General features: G+C 42.0%; 2 protein-coding genes across 2 annotated transcripts in view; one reads left to right on the top strand and one right to left on the bottom strand.

The window, feature by feature from the left end:
- LOC144672772 (growth/differentiation factor 11-like) overlaps positions 1 to 19,177 on the top strand; it is a 36,503-nt gene extending 17,326 nt beyond the window's left edge. Inside the window, exons 2-3 of the mRNA XM_078534763.1 lie at positions 15,632 to 16,005; positions 18,574 to 19,177. Of these exons, the coding sequence (XP_078390889.1) occupies positions 15,632 to 16,005; positions 18,574 to 18,954 (755 nt within the window). The 3' untranslated portion in view covers positions 18,955 to 19,177. The remainder of the gene's footprint in view (positions 1 to 15,631; positions 16,006 to 18,573) is intronic.
- ormdl2 (ORMDL sphingolipid biosynthesis regulator 2) overlaps positions 1 to 24,959 on the bottom strand; it is a 79,220-nt gene that overhangs the window by 43,236 nt on the left and 11,025 nt on the right. Inside the window, exon 4 of the mRNA XM_078534777.1 lies at positions 19,330 to 19,405. The gene's annotated coding sequence lies outside the window, so the exon portion shown is untranslated. The remainder of the gene's footprint in view (positions 1 to 19,329; positions 19,406 to 24,959) is intronic.

A 24,959-nucleotide genomic window follows, 5' to 3' on the forward strand; every position in this document is an offset into this window, starting at 1 on the left:
GGGTGGAGTGTTGAAATGGCAAGCGACAAGGAGGTCTGGGTAATGCTTGCGGACAGAACGAAGGTGTTCTGCAAAGCGGTCACCCAGTCTGCGTTTGGTCTCTCCAACGTAGAGGAAACCGCATTGGGAGCAACGAATGCAGTAGACTAAGTTGAGGGAAGTACAGGTGAAATGCTGCTTCACTTGAAATGAGTGTTTGGGCCCTTGGACGGTGAGGAGAGGGGAAGTAAAGGGGCAGGTGTTGCATCTTCTGCGGTTGCATGGGAAGGTGCTGTGGGAGGGGGTTGAGGTGTAGGGGGTGATGGAGGAGTGGACCAGGGTGTCATGGAGGGAACGATCCCTACGGAATGCCGCCGGGGGGGTGAAGGGAAGATGTGTTTGGTGGTGTCATCATGCTGGAGTTGGCAGAAATGGCGGAGGATGATTCTTTGAATGCGGAGGCTGTGGGGTGATAAGTGAGGGCAAAGGGGACCCTATCATGTTTCTGGGAGGGAGAAGAAGGTGTGAGGGCATTTTTGTATTTGTTTTCGATTTCCAGCATCCACAGTTTTTTGCTTTAATCTGTATAGGCTTGTTTTGCTTCTTTCTGGCCAAACACTTGTGTGTGAAATGATTTAGCTTCTTGCATTTACAACACTGCTTTCCCCACTCTGGACAATCCTTCTTTTCCTTTGTGTGATGTCATCCACAGTATTTACATCCTGCCCTTTGTTCTTTCGATCTGGAATGTCTCTCAGAATAACGTATCTCCTGGTCTGTTCTGCCATACATGTGCTCTAACCGATGTTTAACAAGCTCCGCATTTCTACACATGTCTATTGCTTTCCTGAGCATAAGTTTCTCCTCTTTCAGTGGACTTTCTCTCACTGAGGGGTCTCGTAGGCCAAAGACTATTTGATCTTTAATCAGATCATCTTTTAGTTGTCCGAATTCACAAGATTCTGCAAGCTGTGTTACTGCAGTCGCACACTGATCTATGGATTCTTTTTCACCTTGAGCTATAGAGTTGAATACATCGTGTTCACAAGTTATGTTCACTCGGGGTTCAAAATGCGCGTTCAAGATGTTCAAAATCTCGGTCATCTATTTCCTTTGATCGTCAGATAGATTTAGGGTGGTATACAATTTGTAGCAGTCCCTTCCAGCAGTGTTAGAAGGGTGGTTACTCTTATCGGCTCTGGCTTGTTAAATAAATCTGTTGCCAGCTCATAGCTTTCCCATTGCAAATGTTAAAACTGCCAGTTCTGCCACATATTGCCTTTCATTTTGACAGGAGGAGGGAAAAGGGGGGTGGGGGGTGTTTACAGCCATGTTAACTCACCCAGTATTTTACATGCAGCCTTTGGTTTGAGTTTGCTTTTGCTTGTCCTTTTTCAGCAGCTTTTAGCAGTTTTGAACATTTATGTATGCCTTTCTATGCTATGGCTTCTCTGCAGCAGTTCCAGGGTTTTACGATTCTATTTTAAAACCACTACTAATACCATGTGTCATGTTCAAAGACAGCAGCGCTTTCTCATTGTAGGTCTTTGTTCAACTGATGTAAAATGGCAGCTTACAGAGAGACTGCCTCATGACAGGGGTCACATGACTACTACAAGCTAGATAGGACATGTCATACTATTGCATTTCAAAATGTAAATACTACCTGTTGTCTCTCTGCACTCACCCTGTGTAACCCCTGCATGCTGTTCTCTCTCTGTACTCACCCCGTGTAACCCCTGGGCCCTGGTCTCTCTCTTTGTACTCACCCTGTGTAACCCCCGGGCCCAGTTCTCTCTCTGTACTCACCCCGTGTAACTCTGGGTACAGTTTTCTAATTGTACTCACCTAACAGTGACATCATTGACTTAGGCATCCTGCAACCTGATCATAAATTGGCACTGGACCAGCTTGTTCTACTTAGTGCTTCAGATTTTCTCATTTACCAGTTCCTGAGCGGAAGCAATGCTGGACAACACTGCACCATGAATAACTAAAATCTAAGTGTTCAGTGGTTGCCAGATTATTTCCATCGCTGGGGAAATAAAGCAAGGGGCCAAGTTCTCAGTCTAAGCACTGGATGCATGAAAGGGGAGGTTAGGAGTAACTTTTGCAGACAATATTGCAATGCTTTGCCAGAAGTTGATCAATGCTGAATCAATAACAACATTCAAATTGGTCCTGGATCATTCCTGAAGGAAGAATATAAAACCTGGGCCAGAAGCAGGAAAATTGAACTGTGTAAATGAGAGCACTGGAAGGATCCTGAATCCAACAGAAAGAAAAGCCTCTTCCTCTGTGCTAAAATTTCTAATGGATACATTTTCTGAGCACATTTTATGAATGAGAGCTCTAGCACAGTGCTTCACATGGTGATGTATAGGTACATTTCAAAAAGTTCAGGTGTAAAAGGTCTGTCTGATTTTCTGTCAATTCATTTAAAAGATATTATCAATTGCCATCATACTTTGCCCCTGGAAAGAGATCTTTGCAACCTGGAACTGGCAGAAATGGGACTATAATGAAAAAAAAGTAGATAAACAGAAAGATACAAAGAGGTTCACTGAAAGAACGACTACTTGGTGCATTGGATTAAGATTAGGGTTGCAAATAATTAGGAAGGCAAATGGCATGTTGGCCTTTATTACAAGGGGATTGGGGTACAAGAATAAAGGAGTCTCACTACAATTGTACAGGGTTTTGGTGAGACCACATCTGGAGTACTGTGTGCAGTTTTAGTCTCCATATTTAAGAAAGGATATACTTGCATTGGAGGCGGTACAGTGAAGGTTCACTAAATTGGTCCCTGAGATGAGGGGGTTCTCCTATGATGAGAGGCTGAGTAAATTGGGCTTATATTCTCTGGGGTTTAGAAGAATGAGAGGCGACCTAATTGAAACCTACAAGGTTCTGAAGGGGTTTGACCGGGTGGATGCTGAGAGATTGTTCCCACTGGTCAGGGAATCTAAAACATGGGGGTAGAGTCTCAGGATAAGCGGCCAATAATTTAGGACTGAGATGAGGAGAAATTTCTTCACTCAAAGGGGGATGAATCTTTGGAATTCTCTACCCCAGAGATTTGTGGATGCTCCATCATTGAATACATTTAAGACTGGAATAGACAGATTATTGGTGTTTCAGGGAATTAAGGGATACGGGGAATGGGCAGGAAAATGGAGTTGAAGCCCAAGATCAGCCATGATCATATTGAATGGCGGAGCAGGCTCAATGGACGTGTGGTCGACTCCTGCTTCTGTTTCTTGTGTTCTTATAACTCTGCGAACTGGGTTGAACTGATGGTTAAAAGTCTTTTCCCTCCACTGGCTGCAAGGTTCCTCTCAACAGGGGCAGTCTCAACTTAGGTCATGGTGGATCTTTACCCACAGCACAAAAGTGGGCTTAATTTGCCTCCAATCTGCCAATCAGTGCTAGAGAAAGCATCAGTCAGGCTACTGTGGGAAATCAGAAGTCACCCTCAGCATCTTACTGTACAGGATAAGTGGCAGCTGCTGCCACAAAACCCATGGTCTAAACAGCACAAAAAAAACACTGAATCGCAACAGAATAATGGGGAAGAAATTCAAGACTATAAGATGCTCTGAGTTCCTAAGGCTCACCTCTACCCTATCATGTAGACCAGTTCCTTGCGTCCAGCTTGGCCCTGTTCACCTCCTCATTCTCTGTTTCCATTCTTCTTTTCGTTCTAAGTTTCTTTTCACCTTTAGCCTCCTGCTCCCAGAGTTACCACCTTCCTCCCAACTCCCACCCATTGCATTCCCTTGGTCCCTGCCCCTTCACTTTGTGGGTCCCCATTTCTTGGGCTCTATCCTGTGTTTTTCTGTTTCACATTGAAAGAGACAGTACAAACAATATTGAGAAAATGAGTAACACAGCAGATGTCCTGGTATTGTGAAAATTAATTTTGAGGTAACAAAAACAAAGTTACTTGTAACATATGAGTTTCCAATCTATAATCCCATGTTATCCCCAGAAAGCACCATTTGCAACCTGCAGAGAGATTATCAAAATAGTCATTTGGTAGTACAGAACTTGAGTATTGCTGAAAAAAGAGACATGTCAAAGTTTTTTGTCTTGCACTCATCAGGAAAATTGCAAGAATACCAATATAAGGGGAAAACAACATATTTATACTGTATGAGAAGAGAGTGCTGATTGGTTGCCAAGTGGGCTCTGATTGATAGAGGCGTTGCTATGGAGAATGCACCAGTGATCATGACTCACAGTTAACTGCCAAGCATTGTTGAAATTTAAACCAGGCAGCTTGACCCTGATTGGACAAGGCATTGCTCTGAGAAATGAGTCAGCAAATGGCTGTCACTTATTTTGTTTAGCTGAAACAGGTGCAATGTGTGCACATGTTCTTTCTGTCTGCAAAGAACAGGGCTCTGTGTATTAATAGCTTCCAGGACATGCAAATGCACCACACTGTGAGCCCAACTATCTTAAATTGGTCGTCAGCGTAATTCTTAGCACACTGAGGATTATTTAGCAAATGTTGTCCAATCACGGAATCATATTTAATGTTGGACACTGTGTTTTGAGTTTTGCAAGCACAGGTTGGTTGGGTACGGTCTGTAACCTGCCTATTGCGAACAGCGGCTGGGACATGCTGTTTGATATGAAAGCCAGTCTTTGGGACATATGGCCTACATACCTAGCATCACACTGGCACTGAAATTCACATACCACATTACTCATTTGTGTGATAGGCAGAATGTCTTTTTGGCTTGATGGCAGCATCCTGTTAGTGGTGAATACCATTCATGTTGCTACTGCATAGTAGCAGTGTGAAACAGCTAGCTTCATCTGTTGCTCAAAGCTTTGAGATACCTTGCCCTCCCAGGGTAATCTGAGGTAAACTGCTTCACTTTTCAGGGCTGAAAGTGATGGCCTTAGACCTGTTCATGAGTTTGCGCAATATACGTGAAATTATCTGATCAGGGTAGCCATTATCCTGTAGGATGTCTTTGATGTGCCCTATTTCAGCATCAAGCTTGCGTGGTGAGCAAATAGCTCGGGCCCTATTTATAAGGTTGTTGATAAGACCAATATGATAGCGTGTGGAGCTGTAAGAATCCCAATGCATATATTGGCCAGTGAAGGTAGGCTTGCGGTAGACCATGGTAGAGAATCCCCTGGCAGATTTCTCAACTAGTATGTCAAGGAAGGGGAGTTGATTGTCAGTCGGGCTCACAAAGGCAGTATAAATTCTTTTCCCCTTATATTGGTATTCTTGCAGAGTGTCCTGATGAGTGCAAGATGAAAAGCTTCAACATGTCTCTTTTTTCAGTGATTATCAAAATATGAATTCAGAAAAATCAAATCACTTGGAATTGAAGAAAGGAAGACTTGCATTTCTACGGTGTTTTCACACCACTGGATGTCCCAAATCACTTTACAGCCAATGAAGTGCTTTTGGGTGTAAGAACAAACTCGTTAATTAGTAGGACATTTTTATTTCACATTACTCAGTAACTCGAAGTGGGGAGTGAGAATTATCTCCAGAGAGTCAGTTTTCGAATTACAAACAGTTACTCAGCATCTTTCAGAAAATGGATAATATTTTGCTCAGGATTCTGTCTCACTCACCAGCAACGTAATCACAGGCAGCCCACTCAATAATTGTAACATATGAATTCAACTCACTAATCTCCTCCCCCACCTTCATATATCCTTTATTCACAAAGCCTGCAAATGCTATCTATGGTTAGATGACCCATACAGCAATAATTATTCCTCTGCTTTGCCTTGTTAAATTTAATATTGGAGACTAAATGGACACCTTGCTGCAGAATCCTAGATCCTACAGTATTCCAATCGATGATACCTACATACGTGAAATATATACAGCAGTATTATGTCTTTTGTTCAGAAGACTGTGAATCCAGAGCCTGGACTTTTTTTTAGAATCAAGTGACCACATTGTCTTTTCAGATGTTTGCATTTATACTAATTGCACCCATGGCATTGTCTACAGGGAGGTGTTATTACCTTTAGTTAAAGGTGGAAAATGTGCAACACTGAATTAACCACATTATACACCTCATCTGATTTCCAAGGGGAAATTGGGTGGTACTTATAATCAGCATATAATTTGATATTGCCTATTTCACAACATCACCAAAGTTAAAATTATCCCCAGGGGGTTAAGATGAAATGTCAGATGAGGTGGGGTTAAAGGGCAGAGAGCCATTGGAACAGAGCACACAGACATCATTCAATCCCCATTTTAAAATTATACACTCTGTCCTTATTCAGTATAACACTTTTATCTTATATCATTATCTTTACAGTTACATAGAACTTGGGAAGCAGAGAAGTAGTTTGTTAGAAGATTGGAATTTCTCTGCAGTTTGAGTAGCTAAAAGATGCTGTAGCACCACCATTGGTGGGAGGATGTAATTTTAAAAATTCTTTCAAACATACATACGAGCAAGGAGCAGGAATAGCCACTCGGCCCCCTTAAGCCTGTTCTGCCATTTAATAAGATCATGGCTGATCTGATTGTAGCCTCAACTTCATATTCCCGCCTACCCCCAATAACCTTTCACCCCCTTGCTTATCAAGAATCTATCTACCTCTGTATTAAAAATATTCAAAGGCTCTGCTTCCACTGCCTTTTGAGGAAGAGAGTTCCAAAGACTCAGGACTGTCTGAGAGAAAAAATTTCTCCTCATCTCTGTCTTAAATGAGTGACCCCTTATTTTTAAACTGAGCACCCCCCCCCCCCCAGTTCTAGATTCTCCCACAAAAGGAATCCTCCTCTCCACATCCACCCTGTCAAGACCTCTCGGGGTCTAATATGTTTCAATCAAGTCGACTCTTACTCTTCCTTCATGGGATGAGCATTGCTGTTAAGCCCAGCATTTGTTGGCAATCCCCAATTGCATTTGAGAAGGTGGTGGTGAGCCGCCTTGTTGAACCGCTGGAGTCCATCTGGTGTAGATACACCCACAGTGCTGTTAGGAAAGGAGCTCCAGGAGTTTGACCCAGCGACAGTGAAGGGATGGTGATATATTTCCAAGTCAGGATGGTGTATGACTTGGAAGAGAACTTGCAGGTGGTGTTCCCATGAGTTTGCTGTCCTTGTCCTTCTAGGTGGTAGAGGTCACTGGTTTGGAAGGTGCTGTCGAAGGAGTCTTGGTGAGTTGCTGCAGTGCATCTTGTAGATGGTACACACTACTGCCATTGTGCATTGGTGGCAGAGGAAGTGAATGTTTAAGGTAGTGGATGGAGTGCCAATCAGCGGACTGCTTTGTCCTGGATGGTGTTGAGCTTCTTGAGTGTTGTTGGAGTTGCACTCATCCAGGCAAGTGTATAGTATTCCATCACACTCCTGACTTGTGCCTTGTAGATGGTAGACAGGCTTTGGGGAGTCAGGAGGTGAGTTACTCATCGCAGAATTCCCAGCCTCTGACCTGCTCTTGTAGCCACAGTATTTATATGGATAGTCCAGTTCAGTTTCTGGTCAATAGTAACCCCCAGGATATTGATAGTTGGGTATTCAGCAATGGTAATGCTGTTGAATGCCAAGGGGCGATGCTTAGATTCTCTCTTGCTGAAGATGGTCATTGCTTGGTACTTGTGTGGCTCGAATGTTACTTGCTACTTAGCAGCCCAAGCCTCGATATTGTCCAGGTCTTGCTGCATTTGGACATGGACTGCTTCAGTACCTGAGGAGTCATGACTGGTACTGACACTGTGCAATCATCAGCGAACAGTCCCACTTCCAACCTAATGATGAAGAGAAGATCATTGAATAAGGTGGATAAAGTTGGAATATTGGCAGTGCTAGAGAGGGGAATAATTCCATATTAGATAGGAGCAGACTAAGTTGAAAAAGTAAGTTATTAGGTGGGTTTAGAGCTTGGGAGAAAGTAATAAAGTCTAAATTAGAGTTACTGTGCATGTATGTGAATGCGCAGAGTACGGTAAAAAAGATTAGTGAGTTACAGGCACAGATTGTCATGTTGTGATGCTGTGGCTATAACACAGGCCTACCTCAAAGAAGGGCAGGACTGGGTATTAAATATTCCTGGATACAAGGTGTTCAGGAAAGAGAGGAAAGGAAAGAAAGGAAGGAAAGATGGAGGGATGGCAGTATTAAGGAGAACATTGCAGTGCTGGAGAGAGAGGATGTTCCAGAGAGGTCAAGGACAGAATCTATTTGGCTAGAGCCAAGGAACAAAAAAGGCGCAATTACATTGCTCGGTGTGGTCTACAGGCCATGAAATAGAAAAGGCACACAAATCCAGAGCTCCCTCGATGACAAAAGAGATAGAGATTAAGAGGAAGAAAAAGTATGTTTATGACAGATGTCAGGTAGAAAATACAATTGAGGGCCAGGTTGAATATAGGATGTTCAGAGGAGAAGTGAAAAAGCAAATATTGAAAAGAGACCAGCAGCTAATATAAAAGGGAATCAAAAAGTTTTTTATAAGGCATAAAATAGTAAAAAGGCACTAAAAGGAGGAGTGGGGCCGCATAGGCTGCAAAAAAGGGGATTTACGCATGGAGGCAGAGGGCAGAAGTATTAAATGAATACTTTGCATTAGTCTTTACCAAGGAACAGGAAGCTGCCCAGGTTGTGATGAAAGAAGAGGCAATTCAAACACTGGAAGGGTTTAAAATTGATAAGGAGGTGGTATAGCATAGGTTGTCTGTTCTTGAGAGTTGATAAGACACCAGGACCGGATGGGTTCCATCCAAGGATATTGAGGGAAGTGAGACTGGAAATTGTGGAGGCATTGGCCATAATTTTCCTGTCTTCCTTAGATTCAGGCGTGATGCCAGAGGACTAGGGAATTGCAAATGTTACACCCTTGTAAGCAAAAAGGGCGCAAAGGTAAGCCCAGCAACTACAGGCCAGTCAGTTTAACCTCGGTGATGGGGAAGCATCTAGAAATGATAATTCAGGACAAATTGAATAGTGACTTGGGCAAATGCAGGTTAATTAAGGAAAGCCAGCACAGATTTGTTAAGGGCAAATCATGTTTAACTAACTTGCTGGAGTCTTTTGAAGAGGTAACAGAGAGGGTTGACAAGGACAATACTGTTGATGTGGTGTACATGGACTTCCGAAGGCATTTGATGAAGTGCCGCACAACAGACTTGTGAGCAAAATTATAGCTCATGGGATAAAAGGGACAGTAGCAACTTGGAAAAGTAATTGGCTGAGTGACAGGAAACAGAGTAGTGGTTAATGAAATAAAAACAGAAAATGCTGGATAAAGTCAGGTCTGCAGCATCTGTTGAGAGAGAAACAGAGTTAATGTTTCGAGTCTGTATAACTCTTATTCAGAGCTAAAGAGAAGTAGAAATGTGATGGATTTTATACTGGTTAATAGTGGGTGGAGCAAGACAGAAGGTCAGGGATAGGTGGGAGCTAAGGAGAGATTGACAAAGATGTCATGGACACAAGACAAAGGGAGTATTAATGGTAGTGTTAAAGACTAAAGAAAGTGCTGATAGTGGCATAAAGGTAAGAGCAGTATGTGTTATTAGCAGAACAAGGGTTAGCGCTCTGTGAAGGCACTACATAGAAACAAGCGACAGATGGTCCTATGGGGGTGAGGGGGGGGGGGGGGGGGGGGGGGGGGGTAGAAAGGTGTTTTTAAAAATTAAAATAAAAAACAAAAAAAAAACAATAGGATTTAAAAAGGAGTAGAGATGGAGGAAAGAGTTCATGGTCTGAAGTTGTTGAACTCAATGTTAAGTCCAGAAGGCTGTAAAGTGCCTAATCGAAAGATGAGGTGCTGTTCCTCCAGTTTGCGTTGAGCTTCACTGGAACAATGCAGCAACCAAGGTGGACATGTGGGCATGAGAGCAGGATGGTGTGTTAAAATGGCAAACGACAGGAAGGTCTGGGCTATGCTTGCAGACTGAGCGAAGGTGTTCTGCAAAGCAGTCACCCAGTCTGCGTTTAGTCTCCCCAGTATAGAGGAGACTGCAATGGGAGCAACAAATACAGTAGACCAGATTGAAGGAGGTGCAAGTGAAATGCTGCTTCACCTGAAAGGAGTGTTTGGGGCCTTGGAGGGTGAGGAGGGGGGAAGTAAAGGGGCAGGTGTTGCACCTTCTGCGATTGCATGGGAAGGTACCATGGGGAGGGGATGAGTTAGATGGGTAGTGGTTAATGGATATTTTTTGGACTGCATTAAGGTTTGTAGTGGAATTCCCTGGGGGTCAGTGTTGGCATATATCTTCCTGATATATATTAATGTCCTAGACCTTGGTGTACAGGGCACAGCTTCAAAAGGACACAAACAGATTGGTGGAATAGGCGGACAAGTGACAGATGAAATTCAATGCAGAGAAATGTGAAGTGATTCACTTTGGTAGGAAGAACGCAGAGACAATATAAAATAAAAGATACAATTCTAAAGGCGGTGCAGGAGCAGAGAGACCTGGGTGTATACGAGCATAAATCATTGAAGCTGGCAGGACAGATTGAGAAAATGATTAGTAAAGCATATAGCATCCTAGGCTAGCATTTAAAGAATTAATACATGGTTTACAACAAATTTACATTCCTTTGAGGCACAAAAAACCAGCAGGAAAAGTGATACAGCCATGGCTAACAAGAGAAGTTAAAGGTTGTATTCAATAAAAGGAGGCATATAAAGTTGCCAAAAGAGTAGTAACCTGAGGATTAGGAGCATTTTAGAATTCAGCAAAGGAGAACCAAGAAACAGATAAAGAGAAAATAGATCATGAAAGTAAACTAGCAAGAAACATAAAAATGGGCTGTAGAAGCTTCTATAGGCATGTAAAAAAGAAAAGGTCAGCAAAAATAAATGTGGGCCTAGTACAGGCAGAGACAGGGGAATTTATAATGGGGAAGAAGGAAATAGCAGAGAAACTAAAGAAATACTTTGTCTTCACAGAGGAAGATGCAAAATACCTCCCAGGAATACTAGAGAACTAAGGGACGAGCAAGAATGTGGAAAGAAATTAGTATAGTAAAAAAGTAGTACAGGAGAAATTAATGAGACTGAAAGTTGATAAATCCTCTGGACCTGATGATCTACATCCCAGAGTGTTGAAAGAGGTGGCGTAGAGATAATGGATGCACTGGTGACCATCTTTCAAAATTCTATAGATTCTGGAATGGCGCCTGCAGATTGGAAGGTGGCAAATGTAACCCCACTGTTTAAGAAAGGAGGGAGAGAGAAAACAGGGAACTACAGAACTGTTAGCCTGACATCAGTAGTAGGGAAAATGCTAGAATCTATTATGAAGGATGTGATAACTGGGCACTTAGAAAATAATGGTCAGATTGGGCAGAGTCAACATGGATTTATGAAAGGGAAATAATGTTTGACAATTCTGTTAGAGTTTATTGCAGATGTTACTAGCAGAATAGATAAGGGAGAACCATGGATGTGGTGTATTTGGATTTTCAGAAGGTCTTCAATAAGGTCCCACACAGGCAGTTAGTAAGCAAAGGTAGAGCTCATCGGATTGGGGGGTAATGTACTGCCATGGACTGAGGATTGATTAACGGACAGAGACAGAGAGGAGGGAGAAATGGATCATTCTCAAGTTGGCAGGCTGTGGCCAATGGGTACCACAAGGATCAGTGCTTGGGCCCCAGCTATTCACAATCTATATCAATGATTTGGATGTGGGACGAAATGTAATATCTCCAAGTTTGCTGATGACACAAAACTAGGTAGGAATATGAGTTGTGAGGAGGATGCAATGTGGCTTCAAGGAGATTTAGGCAGACTAAGTAAGTGGGCAAGAACATGGCAGATAGAATATAATGCGGAAAAATGTAAGTTATTCACTTTGGTGGGAAAAACAGAAATGCAGCATATTTCTTAAATGGGGAAGAGATTGGGAAGTGTTGATGTCCAAAGGATCCTGGGTGTCTTTGTTCATAAGTCACTGAAAGCTAACGTGTAGGTGCAACAAGCAATTAGGAAGGCAAATGATGTCAGCCTTTATTGCAAGGGGATTTGAGTACAGGAGTAAGGAAATCTTGCTGCAGTTGTATAGAGCCTTGGTGAGACCACACCTGGAGTAGTGTGTGCAGTTTTGTTCTCCTTATCTAAGGAACGATATACTGGCCATAGAGGGAGGGCAACAAAGGTTCACCAAACTAATCCCTGGGGTGGCAGGATTGTCCTATGGAGGAAAGATTGAGGAGCCTGGACCTGTATTCTCTAGAATTTAGAAGAATGAGAAGTGATCTCATTGAAGTATACAAAATTCTTACAGGGCTTGACAGGGTAGATGCAGGAAAGATGTTTCCCTTGGCTGGGGGCTCTAGAACCAGGGCACAGACTCTCAGGATAAGAGGTAGGACATTTCCGACTGAGACGAGGAGGATTTTTTTCACTCAGGGGGTGGTGAATCTTTGGAGTTCTCTACCCTAGAGGGCTGTGGAAGCTCAGTCATTGAGTATATTTGAGACAGACATCAATAGATTTCTAGATATTAAAGATATCATGGGATATGGGGATAGTGCGGGCAAATGTCCAAATGCAGCAGGACCTGGACAATATCCAGGCTTGAGCTGACAAGTGGCAAGTAACATTCACGCCACATAAATGTCAGGCAATAACCATCTCCAACAAGAGAGTATCTAACCATCACCTCTTGATATTCAATGGCATTACCATCGCTGAATCCCCCATTATTAACATTCTGATTTGCACTCACCATATAAATACTGTGGCTACAAGAACAGGTCAGAGGCTATGAATCCTGCGGCGAGTAACTCACCTCCTGGCTCCCCAAAGCCTGTCCACCTTCTCCAAGGCACAAGTCAGGAGTGTGATGGAATACTCTCCACTTGCCTGGATGAGTGCAGCTCCCACAACACTCAAGAAGTTTGACACCATCCAGGACAAAGCAGTCCACTTGATTGGCACCACATCCACAAACATTCACTCCCTCCACCACCGATTCACAGTAGCAGCAGTGTGTACCATCTACAAGATGCACTGCAGCGACTCACCAAGGCTCCTTAGGCAGCACCTTCCAAACCCACGACTGCTACCATCTAGAAGGGTAAGGGCAGCAGACATATGGGAACACCACCATCTGGAAGTTCCCCTCCAAGCCGCTCACCATCCTGACTTGGGAATATATCGGCTGTTCCTTCACTGTCGCTGGGTCAAAATCCTGGAACTCCTTCCCTAGCAGCACTGTAGGTGTACCTACACCACATGGACTGCAGCAGTTCAAGAAGGCAGCTCACCACCCCCTTCTCAAAGGCAAGTGGGATGGGCGATAAATGCTGGCCCAGCCAATGACGCCCACATCCCATAAATGAATTTTAAAAAGATAGATCATCAGCAGTTGAATAGCTGAGCAGGCTTGAGGGGCCGAAAAGCCTACACCTGCTCCTATTTCCTATGTTCCTAAGCTTTATTAATAGGGGCACAGAGTATAAAAGCAAGGATGTTATGTTAAACTTGTATAAAACACTGCTTTGGCCTCAACTGGAATATTGCATCCAGTTCTGGGTGCTATACTTTAGGAAAGTTGTGAAGACATTAGAGAGAGTTAAATTCACAAGAATGGTCCCAGGGATGAGGAATTTCAGTTATATAGATAGACTGGGGAAGATGGGATTGTTTTCCTCGAAGAAGAGAAGGTTGAGAGGAGATTTGATAGAGGTGTTCAAAATCCAGAGATCTAGACAGAGTAGATAGGAAAAAAAATGTTCCCATTGGCAGAAGGGTCAAGAACAAGAGGACGTATATTTAAGGTAATGGCAAAAGAAGCATGGGGACATGAGGAAAAACATTTTCATGGAGTGAGTCATTAGGATCTGGAATGCTCTACCTGAGTGTGGTGGAGGAAGGTTCAATTGAGGCTTTCAAGAGGGAACTGAATTATCTGAAAAGGAAAAACATGCAGGGATATGGGGAGAAGGCAGGCGAGGGAGACTAGGTAAACTGCTCCTAGAGAGCTGCTGCAGACACAATGGGCCAAATGGCCTCCTTCTGCCCTGTAACAATTCTGTAATGAAACAGCTGCAGAATTACAGCATAAAATATTTACATTGGTTCCATTATAAATGGGGACATGGGGACTTATAATGGAAAAAGTTGATCAGAAGTGCAGGCAGACAATATATTTATTTATATGCATATAAGCTTGATGTCCTGTGGCATTGCTTACAATGAGTTGGAGATTATATTGAAATGATAGAAGTGAGTATGATGCTTTTTGATCAAGGGTTGGTCATAATTTTGCTTCTGACTGGCTCAGCAAAAAGCCATCAGAATAGCTTGTTATAATAAAAAATAATCAACGTAGAATACCCTTTCATTTTGAGAATATGTCAAAGTGTCAACATTAGAATCCGAACTTGTCTTGGAACTCAGCAATAATCTGATTGCAGTATGAGGGGCATTGAACATATGCATGAAGGAAACAAGGCTTGTCCTAAATCACAAGCTCTATGTAACGGGATTTGATGGGGAGCAATTTTCTACTTGCTTCTCTCTTGAAGGTCCGACTCTTAGTTGAGGTATTGCTGCTGGTGCACCAAGCACTCTTCGGTACCTTGCCCAAGAGGTTATTGTCCATGTGTATACCCAGTGAACGTTAGCAGGTTATTCATGCATGGAGGACATCATAGCCAAGCTGGATCCTACCTTTAGATGTACCTAAGCATGTGTTTTCTACTGGAACTCACTGAAGTCAGGAGCAGGAACCTAACTCTGTAGCTCAGGGTTACCAAGGTCAAGGGTCACACTTGACTACCGTCAGCCTGGCTGAGATAAGTTAACTCAACACAGACCAGGGATCAAAACCTAGGACCTTCCTGGTCTGTGTGGCTCAGCTCCACAGCAGGCCTGGAACCTAACTGAGCCCAAAAGTATCTCCACGTGAATACTTTGGAGCAATGTAAAAGATGTGTTGTGGACAAGATGTATGTCTGTAATTAATGTTTCCATAAATGAGGCTGACCAGATAACTTAAGTGGATCTATTTCTCCAGTCATATTGCTGGCCAGTACATATCCTGCACTACTGTCACTAGCAACAGGTATTCCAGAACAAAAAAAAAACTGGAATATTTTGTAACTTTATATCTAAGACACTCAAACTGAGGCTACTTTATGATGTTACAGTGTCACTCCAATCATTTTATATTTCACTGGCATTTCTCTAGATGGGTTTTATAAATCAGGCCATCCAGAATAACCATGGTGAATTGTCACTCTGTGCTGTGTATCTTTTTATACCAATGTGGCTCACAAATTATTGAATCCACTTTTCAGATTAGTATCCATTTGATCTATGAGCACAGAAGCAGTGACCAAACTAGTCTACCCATAACACACCACAAGGGTGAAGGAACAACTTTAAATTTTAATATTTTGGAAATTCAATTTTCTGACATCATATTCCTGAAGTTCACAGGGACAGTGTATAACAATTAATTTCTTTGCCTTGAACATAATGCTGTATTTTGGGTAGGCTGAAATCCTTGCAATCAGTTTGTTTCCTGATACTTCTACTGAAGTTGGCATTTTTCTTTTAAGATGAAGACCGTTCTCCTTTACATAATAAAACTGCATAAAATTCTATGCTTGGATCTGAGTAATATCCAATCAGATATGTATTAGTTGGCTATGATTACTTCTTTGATTTTCTTTTTGTAGCTGAACCCTGTGTCCAAGTGGATGGGAGCCCAAAATGTTGTTTTTTTAAATTTAGCCCCAAAATAACATTTACAAACGTGGTGCGAGCTCACCTGTGGGTTTATCTGCGTCCAGTCCTGCACACCTCCACTGTGTACCTGCAGATCCTCAGGCTGAAACCTGTGACGGAGAAGGGCAGCAGGCATTCACGGATCCGATCCTTAAAAATAGACTTGAACTCCCGCAACGGGCGCTGGCAAAGTATCGACTTTAAGCACGTGCTGCAGAACTGGTTCAAGCAACCTCACACCAATTGGGGCATTGAGATCAACGCCTTTGATATGAACGGCAACGACCTGGCTATCACATCTCCAGGAAATGGAGAGAAGGGACTGGTGAGTACTGTTCACTTTAAGTCCTCTGTATCAAGGAGATACAGGTTTCTCAAGTTTCAACAGCATCACACACATATAGAGTATGTGATTGGTGACTGAAGACACCAGTGTGTTACTGATCACCAATGCGGAAATAAAATAAATGGTTTTCTTGCAGGAGGATTGGTAACTAAAGGACACAGATGTAAGATAATTGGCAAAAGAACCAAAGGGGATAGGAGGAGAAAAGTGTTTATGCAACATGCTTTCATGATTTGAAATACACTGCCTGAAAAGGACATCGGAGAGGGAGAGGCTGAACAGCATGCTGAGCTTTTTAATAGTTTACTGCTGTACTGTCTGTTTAAAGTATTCTGGAGAAAAATCAGCTGATTAAAGTGCTGGCAAGTGTAGCACAGTTAAAGCCTTATGCTCCTGGACCAAATGTGGCAACTGCAGAATTCACTTTGAGCAGACACTCTGCCAAAGAGTTTAGTTGCTCCACTGTTGAATTAACCCCAGCTCAGTGGTTTGGTTAATTCCCACCTTATCATTTTAATTACCCCACTGGTGGAAAACTGTTAAATCTTTCTGTGAAGAGTTGCTAAGAAGGCTTGAACAGCCCTTCACAAGCATTTTTTTTTCATTCCTTCATGAGTGTGTCTCTCGCTGGCAAGGCCAGCGTTTACTCCCCATCCCTAATTTCCCTTGAAAAAACAGTGGTGAGCCGCCTTCTTGAACTGCTGCTGTCCATGTGATATAAATACACCCACAGTGCTTTTGTGGAAGGATGCAGATGTCTCAGAATAAAAGAGAGTTGTTTCAAATTTCATACCTTATTTTGGACTGAGAACTGAGTAGTGCAAAGGGAAAAAGATAAACGTAGTTTTCCAGCATCTTCAATTAAAATGTTAACTGCAGAAAACATCTGCATTTAGCAATCTCACTTTGTGAGGCTACATGGTGACTGTTGTGGGAATTGGAATTGTCACATATGATGCAATAGGAAAGCACTGTTCTAAGGTTGTGGCAACATAGCAGGAGCTTTAAAATGAGCTCTCATGATGGCTTCCTGAGTAAATGCAACATCAAACAGATGACTTGGTCATTTATCACATTACTGTTTGTGGGACCTTGCTGTGCGCAAATTGGCTGCTGCATTTTTTATATTACATCAATGACTACACTTCAAAGAAGTATTTCTGGCTGTAAAGCGGTTTGGCACAGCTTGAAGTTGTGAAAGGCGCTATATAAATGTAAATTTTTTCTTTACTTATAATGGCTAGAGAACTCGTTTAAACAATATGCTCGACTCTCATTTGTATTGATACTTGATGTCTCCATGTGCATTACTACAACACACTCACTCCCCTACGCTGCTGAAGGTATTGACTCATGGCGATGTACAGTTCCACAGGCACCAAAAGCCCTGTATTACATCACCCAAGTTGCTATTTTGCGTGAGCAAGCCTAAATATTGACTGTCGCAAATAATTTGGCTCATCCAAGTCAATGGCAAGGCCTTTATGAATGCCAATATTTATAGCTCACCATTATCATTTGCAAACCTGGTCTCACCTGACCAGTCATCTTCATTAATTCACATGGTGGAGAGCAAATGCATATACTCATTAGGAGGTACATCAGTGGGAATCCAGCTAGGTGCACCACTATAATTTTCCTTTACTCATAAAGCATGAAAATAGAAGTCTCACCTTAAGGCAGGCTGGGAGCTGCATTCCTTCCAGCCTGCAATGGTAAGTGATTGTTAGGAGTTTTAAAATTTTAACAATGTATCTTAAATGGCTACAAAGTGTATGTGAATTCTAACAGCACATTTAAACTGAATGTTGGAAGTATGGGAATATGAATTTGAACAATAAATTTAAAATGTCCGTTAAACTTGTGAATTTCAAGAATGCATTTAAAATAGCTGCTAGGGCTATGCGAATTGTAATAAAGCGCATAAAATGGCTAACAGGGATGTGAATTTTAATAATAATTGTTAGGATCAAATGAAATCTAACTGCACATTCAAGATATTTTGTTCTGAACAAAGGGCTGCACCGAAACAAACTTGACAGTCCTCCCCGCTGACTGACCTGCTGCACATTTCTAGCATTTCTTGTTTTGGTTCTAAATTTCCAGAATCTGCAGCAATTTGCTTTGTACATTTAAATTGCTGTTGGGATTTAATGAATTTTCTCAATGTATTTAAATTGACTTCTAGGAATGCGAATTTTAACAATGTGTTTAAAATGGCAGCTAGGAGTGCGCAAATTTCAACGTTTATAGTACCTGCTGGGTTTATGTGAATATTGACAATTAAAAATAGTTTTAAATCTCCTAAACCTAACTGTGTATTTAAAATGGCTGTTAAGAATATCTAAATTTTAACAACATGTTTGTTTCCTGCACTGCATGCGGAATGAATAGTGCAAACTAACAGAGGAAGTTAATGCATTTTGTATTGGAGTTTATATTTTGCTCTTTGTCCCACTGTAGCGGAGCGGATTTAGAATTATGGTGGCATTCGGAAGATTTATCAATATACTTCAATGAATAAATGTTTCTTTTTTCTTTTAACAGCAACCATTCCTGGAAGTCAAAGTGGCAGAAACAAACAAACGTACCCGGCGAAATTTGGGGCTAGACTGTGATGAGCACTCCACAGAGTCACGCTGCTGCCGCTACCCGTTAACGGTTGATTTTGAGGCCTTTGGCTGGGACTGGATTATTGCTCCCAAACGCTACAAAGCCAACTACTGCTCCGGTCAATGCGAGTACATGTTCATGCAGAAATACCCACATACCCACTTGGTGCACCATGCCAATGCACGGGGCTCAGCAGGCCCCTGCTGTACACCAACCAAAATGTCGCCCATCAACATGCTTTACTTTAACGACAAGCAACAGATCATCAACGGGCAAATTCCAGGCATGGTGGTCGATCGGTGTGGCTGCTCTTAAAAAAATAGAATCAACCAAACTTCCTTTTCCCTGCCATTGGGAACTGGAACGTTCATTGATCTTGAATGTTATGTCAAAACTACGCCATGTACTGTGCAATAGCAAAGAGAAAGAGAGAGAGAGAGAGAGAACTGGGCCTCAAGGTGGAGTCTCATCATCAGGAAACCTTTTTTAAACCCAGCCGGTCAATAAGAACTAGGACTAACATTGATTCCAGATTTCCGTTTTTCTTCACACCCCCCACCCAACCACACCCCCCCGTCCCCTCCCCACAGTGACTGCTGATGGCAATTACTAAGGCCAACGTGATGAGTGAAATAAATTAACATACTCAAAGGTGAAGGTGAAGCACCTGGGTAAATGGTATCAACTGACCTGAGTTTTGGTTCCACACAATCTTCGAATCAATAACCATCCAAGACAGTGTCCGTGATGATGTCACCAAAACTCACTGTTTAAACAAAAAATAATTTAAAAAAATAACAGAAGTAGAGAAAGTTCAAACGGGTGTTGATGTTAATAATGATTCTCTACAGCAGTTTGATTTTTTTTTAAACAGCGAGTGTTGACAGTGAGACTTTCTCTTTAAAACAAAAACAAAGTCAAAATATGAAGCAGGGATGCTCGGTTTACAAATTCTTCCTCAAAAATGTTTAAATGAAGACTTCAGTGAGCCATAGATAGATGCAAAGGGCCCTGGAGAGGAAGCTTATATTTTTTTCCATTTATATTCATAGCTGAACTCATTCACCTTAAAGGTAAAACCATGGAATGCTGGAAAAGCAGAGAAAGTTTTGGGCAAGACCCAGAATAGTTCCAATGAATAGTTTCACCCCAAACATTAATCTATCCATTCTCACCACAGAATCCACCTGACCTGCTGTGCATTTCCAGCATTGTGGTTTTATTTCAGACTTCCAGCATTTGCATTTTTCCTTCACCATTACATGCAAGATACTGGGAATCTCACTAGTTAAGTACCAAACAACAGAGAAACACAGTCTCTGGCCAGGAAACCTTTTAGCTTCTTTGACTTAAGTTGGTGTGGGGACAGGTTCGTGATCATCCCCTACCCAATCCAAACCATCATAACCTTACCTCAGGGGGGATGGAATACAATGGGAAGGAGGCGATGTTTCAGTAGTATAGAGCCTTGATCAAACCGCACCTGGAGTAATTGCATTCAGTTCTGGGCACCACACCTCAGGAAGGATCTATCACCCTTGCAGGGGGTGCAGCATAGACTTGCCAGAATTATACTGGGGATAAGAGTTAAATGATGAGGACAGGTTGCATAGAGTAAGCTTATATTCCCTTGAATATAGAAAATTGAGGGGTGATACAATTGAGATGTTTAAAATAGTAAAAGGAGTTGGTATGATTGAGAGAAACTATTTTTGGGGGGGGGGGGGGGGAGGAGGAGGAGACCAGAACAAGGGGGCATAGTCTTAACATTTAGAGCCAGGCCATTCAAGGGTGATGTCAGGAAGCACTTCTTCACACAAAGGGTAAAGGAAATCTGGAATTCTCTCCCACAAAAAGCTGTTGAGGCTGGGAATCAGCTGGAGCTTTCAAGACTGAAATCACAAAGTTTTTGTTAGGGGTGACTCAATCCAAGAGTGACCTCAGTGCTGGGAATGGAGCATGTTCTCACTTCTAGCAGACAGCAAGGATATTAAGCACTTCAAGTCAGCAGAAAACCCCCTCCTCTCTGCTCCAGTCAGTACTAAATTTTCCTTCTTGATTTACCAACCATGACTTTCCTGTTCATTAAACTGAATGGGGGCAAAATCACAGGCTGACGAGAACACACGCCAAATCTGTCAATCTTGGAATTACAGTCTAACTGATAACTTGTGTAAGTTTAGCATTTCCTCTGCTTTTGTACTCTGTCCTGTTTCTAAAACCTAGGATCTCATACACTATTATTGCAGCTTTATCAATTTTGTCCTTCTGCTGTTAATCCTTTTTCAGTGGCACACTGTGCAAAAGTGCTCATTTGGTAGTACGGAACTTGAGTATTGCTGAAAAAAGACATCTTGTCCAAGTTTTTCGCCTTGTACTCATCAGGACAATCGCTTTGGTATTCCTGCGATTGTCCTGATGAGTACAAGACAAAAAGCTTCAACAAAATGTCTTTTCAGCAATTCTCAAATGTGTAAAAGCATCTTAAGTCTATATCACTTAAACTCTTTTCCGCAGTACAAGAGTGACTGCTCTTCGAAAGGTAAATTGACTGTAAAGTATTTTGAGATGTCCGGTGGTCGTGAAAGGGGCAATGTAAATACAAGTCTTTTTTGTCATTTGGTAGTACAGAACTTGAGTATTGGTGAAAAGAGAGATGTCTAAGCTTTTTGACTTGCGCTCATCCTGACATTTTGCAAGAATACCAATAGTAAAAGGGACCAACAATTTATACTGCATGAGAAGAGAGTGCTGATTGATTGGCATCTGGACTCTGATTGGTAGAGGCGCTGCCATGGAGAATACACTAGGGAACAGTTAACTGCCAAGCTTTTGTTCAAATTCAAACAAGGCATGTTGACTCTGATTGGTCAAGGCATGAACCAGATAATGGCTGTCCCCCAAGCTTTTGTTTAGTTTAAAAAGGTGCAATGCTGGGATATGCTCCTTCTGTCTGCAAAAGATAGCACTGTGTACGTGAATATATGTAGCTTCTGTGGGCCCGACTGATAATCTTGAACGCTATGTTTGGAGCTTTGCAAATACAGGCTGGTTGGGTACAGTCTGTACTTTGCCTGTTGCGAACAGCCAAAAGGATGTGCTATTTGATACCTAACATCAGAAGTGATTGGACAGCACTTGCTAAACAATCCTGAGAGTGTACTTCTTAGCACAGAAACTAATTTAAGATTATCAGTCTTTTTAATCACTTTCTCAACCTGCCCTGCCACCTTCAATGATTAGTGCACACATTCCCCAGATTTCTCTGTTCCTGCACCCATTAGAATTGTACCCTTTAGTTTATGTTGCCTATCATTCTTCCTACCGGAACGTGTCACTTTGCACCGGTGTTAAATTTAACCGACGTGTCCACCCATTCCACCAGCCTATGTCCTCTATCACTATCCTCGTCACAATTCACTATGCTTCCAAACTTTGAAATTGTGCCCTGTACGCCCAAGTCTAAGTTATTAATATAGACAAAGGAAAAAGGTAGACCTTGTACTAACTAACTCCTGGAGAATACCGATGTACTTCCTTCATGAGTCTTCATTTGAACATGGCGAAAATGCAAGGTATTTGGAGATTAGGAGCAGGAGAGGCAAGTTTAAACGACCATTGACCAAAGTCATATCCTTATCCTCTAAGAATTTCTAGCAGGTTGTTGCAATCTAATTATTATTTACCCATCAATGAAGTCAGCTGATCAAATTTTGCCCCCACCTTGGGCTGTGGTCACACTATCCCGTACTCAGGTGGACAGATGGTCCATAAGGGGATCACAGCAAACACCATGACTAGCACTTTAAAAACATTCTAAGTATTTGAGATAGGATTCCCTGTTGAGCTGCAGTGTTCTTCCTAGGCTCATCAATATTCATGAGCATTTCTCTTTAATATGCATACCATGATGCTGACCTGCAAAACAGCTCATGAATATGCTGATCAGTGTACAGTGGCTGGAAATGGACAGAAAAAGAGTTGACAGATGTTGCAATCAATTACAAACAGTTGCGTTGAGAAACAAGCATTTCATTAAACTCCAAAGATAGAAGGAATATGTAAATAAGTTAGACTGTAGCAAATTGTGGCACATTTCCCAAGCATCATTTTTGGACTATGATACAAATGTTGGAAAACTAACAAGATCCTTAGGGGTCAGCATCGCTATGTGCATATTAAGTCAGCTTGTGAATATTTATAAGCTTGGTAGGCTAGCCTCCCTCTCATCAGTTACTGTGATTAGTTTTATAAGATTAAGGGGGTTCCTGCTTCAAAAACTAACTCTGGCTTCTTGTGCATAACCAATTTATATCATTGGTAGCTATGCTTTCAGCTGCCTGGCCCTAAGCTCTGGAATTCCTTCCCTAAACCTCTCCACTATTAAGACACTCTTTAAAACCTACTTCTTTGACCAAGCTTTTGGTCACCTGTCCAAGTAGCTCCCTCATGGTTTGGTGTCAGATTGCATTTGATAATGTTCCTTTTATATAAAAAAATATTCAGACATGGGTTGTGGGCATGTCTGGTGAAGCCAGCATTTATTGCCCATTCCTAATTTTCCTCGCGTACAACTGGAGCGGCTTACTAGGCCATTTCAGAGGGCAGTTAACTGACAACCACATTGTTGTGGGGCTGGGGTTTCATGCAGGCCAGACCGGGTAAGGACAGATTTCCTTCCATAAAAAGTGCATTAGTGAACCAGATAGACTTTTATTTAATTAACAGAATTTAAATTCCCTAACTGCCACGATGAGATTTGAACTCCTATCTTCAGATCTTTCTCCAAGCTTCTGGATTCTTAGTCCAGTAACAACTGTACCCTATACTGTATACTACTGTGAATACTTAGAACGTTTTACTACAGTAAAGGCGCAGCATAAATGCAAGTGACTGTGCAAGGAGAGCTGCAGCAAGTGCGACAAGCTCACCCTGCAATGGGCCACTCTCACACAACCCTGGAAGAAAAAAAATTGGGCTGCTGTCATGGATGCGTGCCCTAGCAGTCAGATTAAGAATAGAACTGGCAGAGTCCTTTGAGCAGATTGCCAGCTCATTTTCTATTCTGTATGCTGGAGTGGAGGGAACCCAAAGAGTGGGGCAGGAAAAAAATTAAAAATTGGCAGAGAAAATAATAGGCCACTTTTGTACAAATAGCCCAAAGTGACCTCAGCTATATATGGCCTCAACCCAGTCTGCAAGTAGATAGGGAGAAACGGTTTCCACTAGAGGATCAGTAACCAGAGGACACTGATGTAAGGCAAGTGGCAAAAAAAAAAGCCAGGGAGGAGAGAATTTAAAAAAAACTGCAGGGAGAGATGATCTCAAATGTAATGCTTGAAATGGCAGGGGACGCAGATTCAATAGTAACTTTCAAAATGGAATTGGATCTCTGCTTAAAAAGGAAAAAACTTGCAAGGTTGTGGGGAAAGAGTAGGAATCGTGGGACTAATTAGATTGTTCTTTCAAAGAGCTGGCATAGGTACAATGGGCTGAATAGCCTCCTGTGCATCATTATATTATGAGGATTAGCACTGAATTCAATGGGGTAGACAAGTGACTAGTGGAAATGTAAAAAAAAAATTTTTTTTTTTTTTAAAATCAGACACTTACTTATAGACCATTCTACATTCTTGGTGGGTATCAAATGATACAGCCCACTACTGTAGCACCCATGGTCTCAATGACTAAGAACAAAACTGCTGAACCAATCTGTTCTTTATTTTCTTTAAAATGAAGATCCAGAAAGTCAAGTGAATGGTTGAGACCAAAAGTACAAGACACCACCAAAAGTTGGAAAGAGGGGAGGAGAAATCAGGAATAGTGATTAAATAACACCAAGTTTGGAATTTAAAAGCTGATAGATTGAGGGAAAAAGGAAGATTGAAGGAGTGAGATCATCCACAGTTCTGAAGGCTTGGGAAGGAGGGAGAGAATAGTGGCAACGTCTCGATTTCAGCACAGTGAGGATGTTGGTAGGTGGAAGTGTGTAGGGCTAGGTAGTTGCGGTTGCAAAGGGACAAAGTACTCTCTTGTACCTCCATGGTTTGTGGTGTTTAATGTCAATTTGGGTCCCCTCTCCACTACTTATATAATTCTTAACATGGTAGGGCATAGATCTGTGCGCTGCCTGCTGTACTTTAGTCACTCTTCATAACTACTTGTGCTTTAGAACAGAACAGAGGGAACTTGGCAGCAGATATTTTGTACTGAAAGCTTCCTACAACTCAGATGAGAGGCTGCCTCACATTTCTAGCAATAAGTAGTCTCTGTTCAAAAGTGAAATCTAGAAAGGCTGATCGATAGGCGAGGGGTACACA

The sequence above is a fragment of the Cetorhinus maximus genome, chromosome X (assembly GCF_964194155.1).
Source record: "Cetorhinus maximus chromosome X, sCetMax3.hap1.1, whole genome shotgun sequence".
In the NCBI taxonomy this organism is placed as follows: Eukaryota; Metazoa; Chordata; class Chondrichthyes; order Lamniformes; family Cetorhinidae; genus Cetorhinus; species Cetorhinus maximus.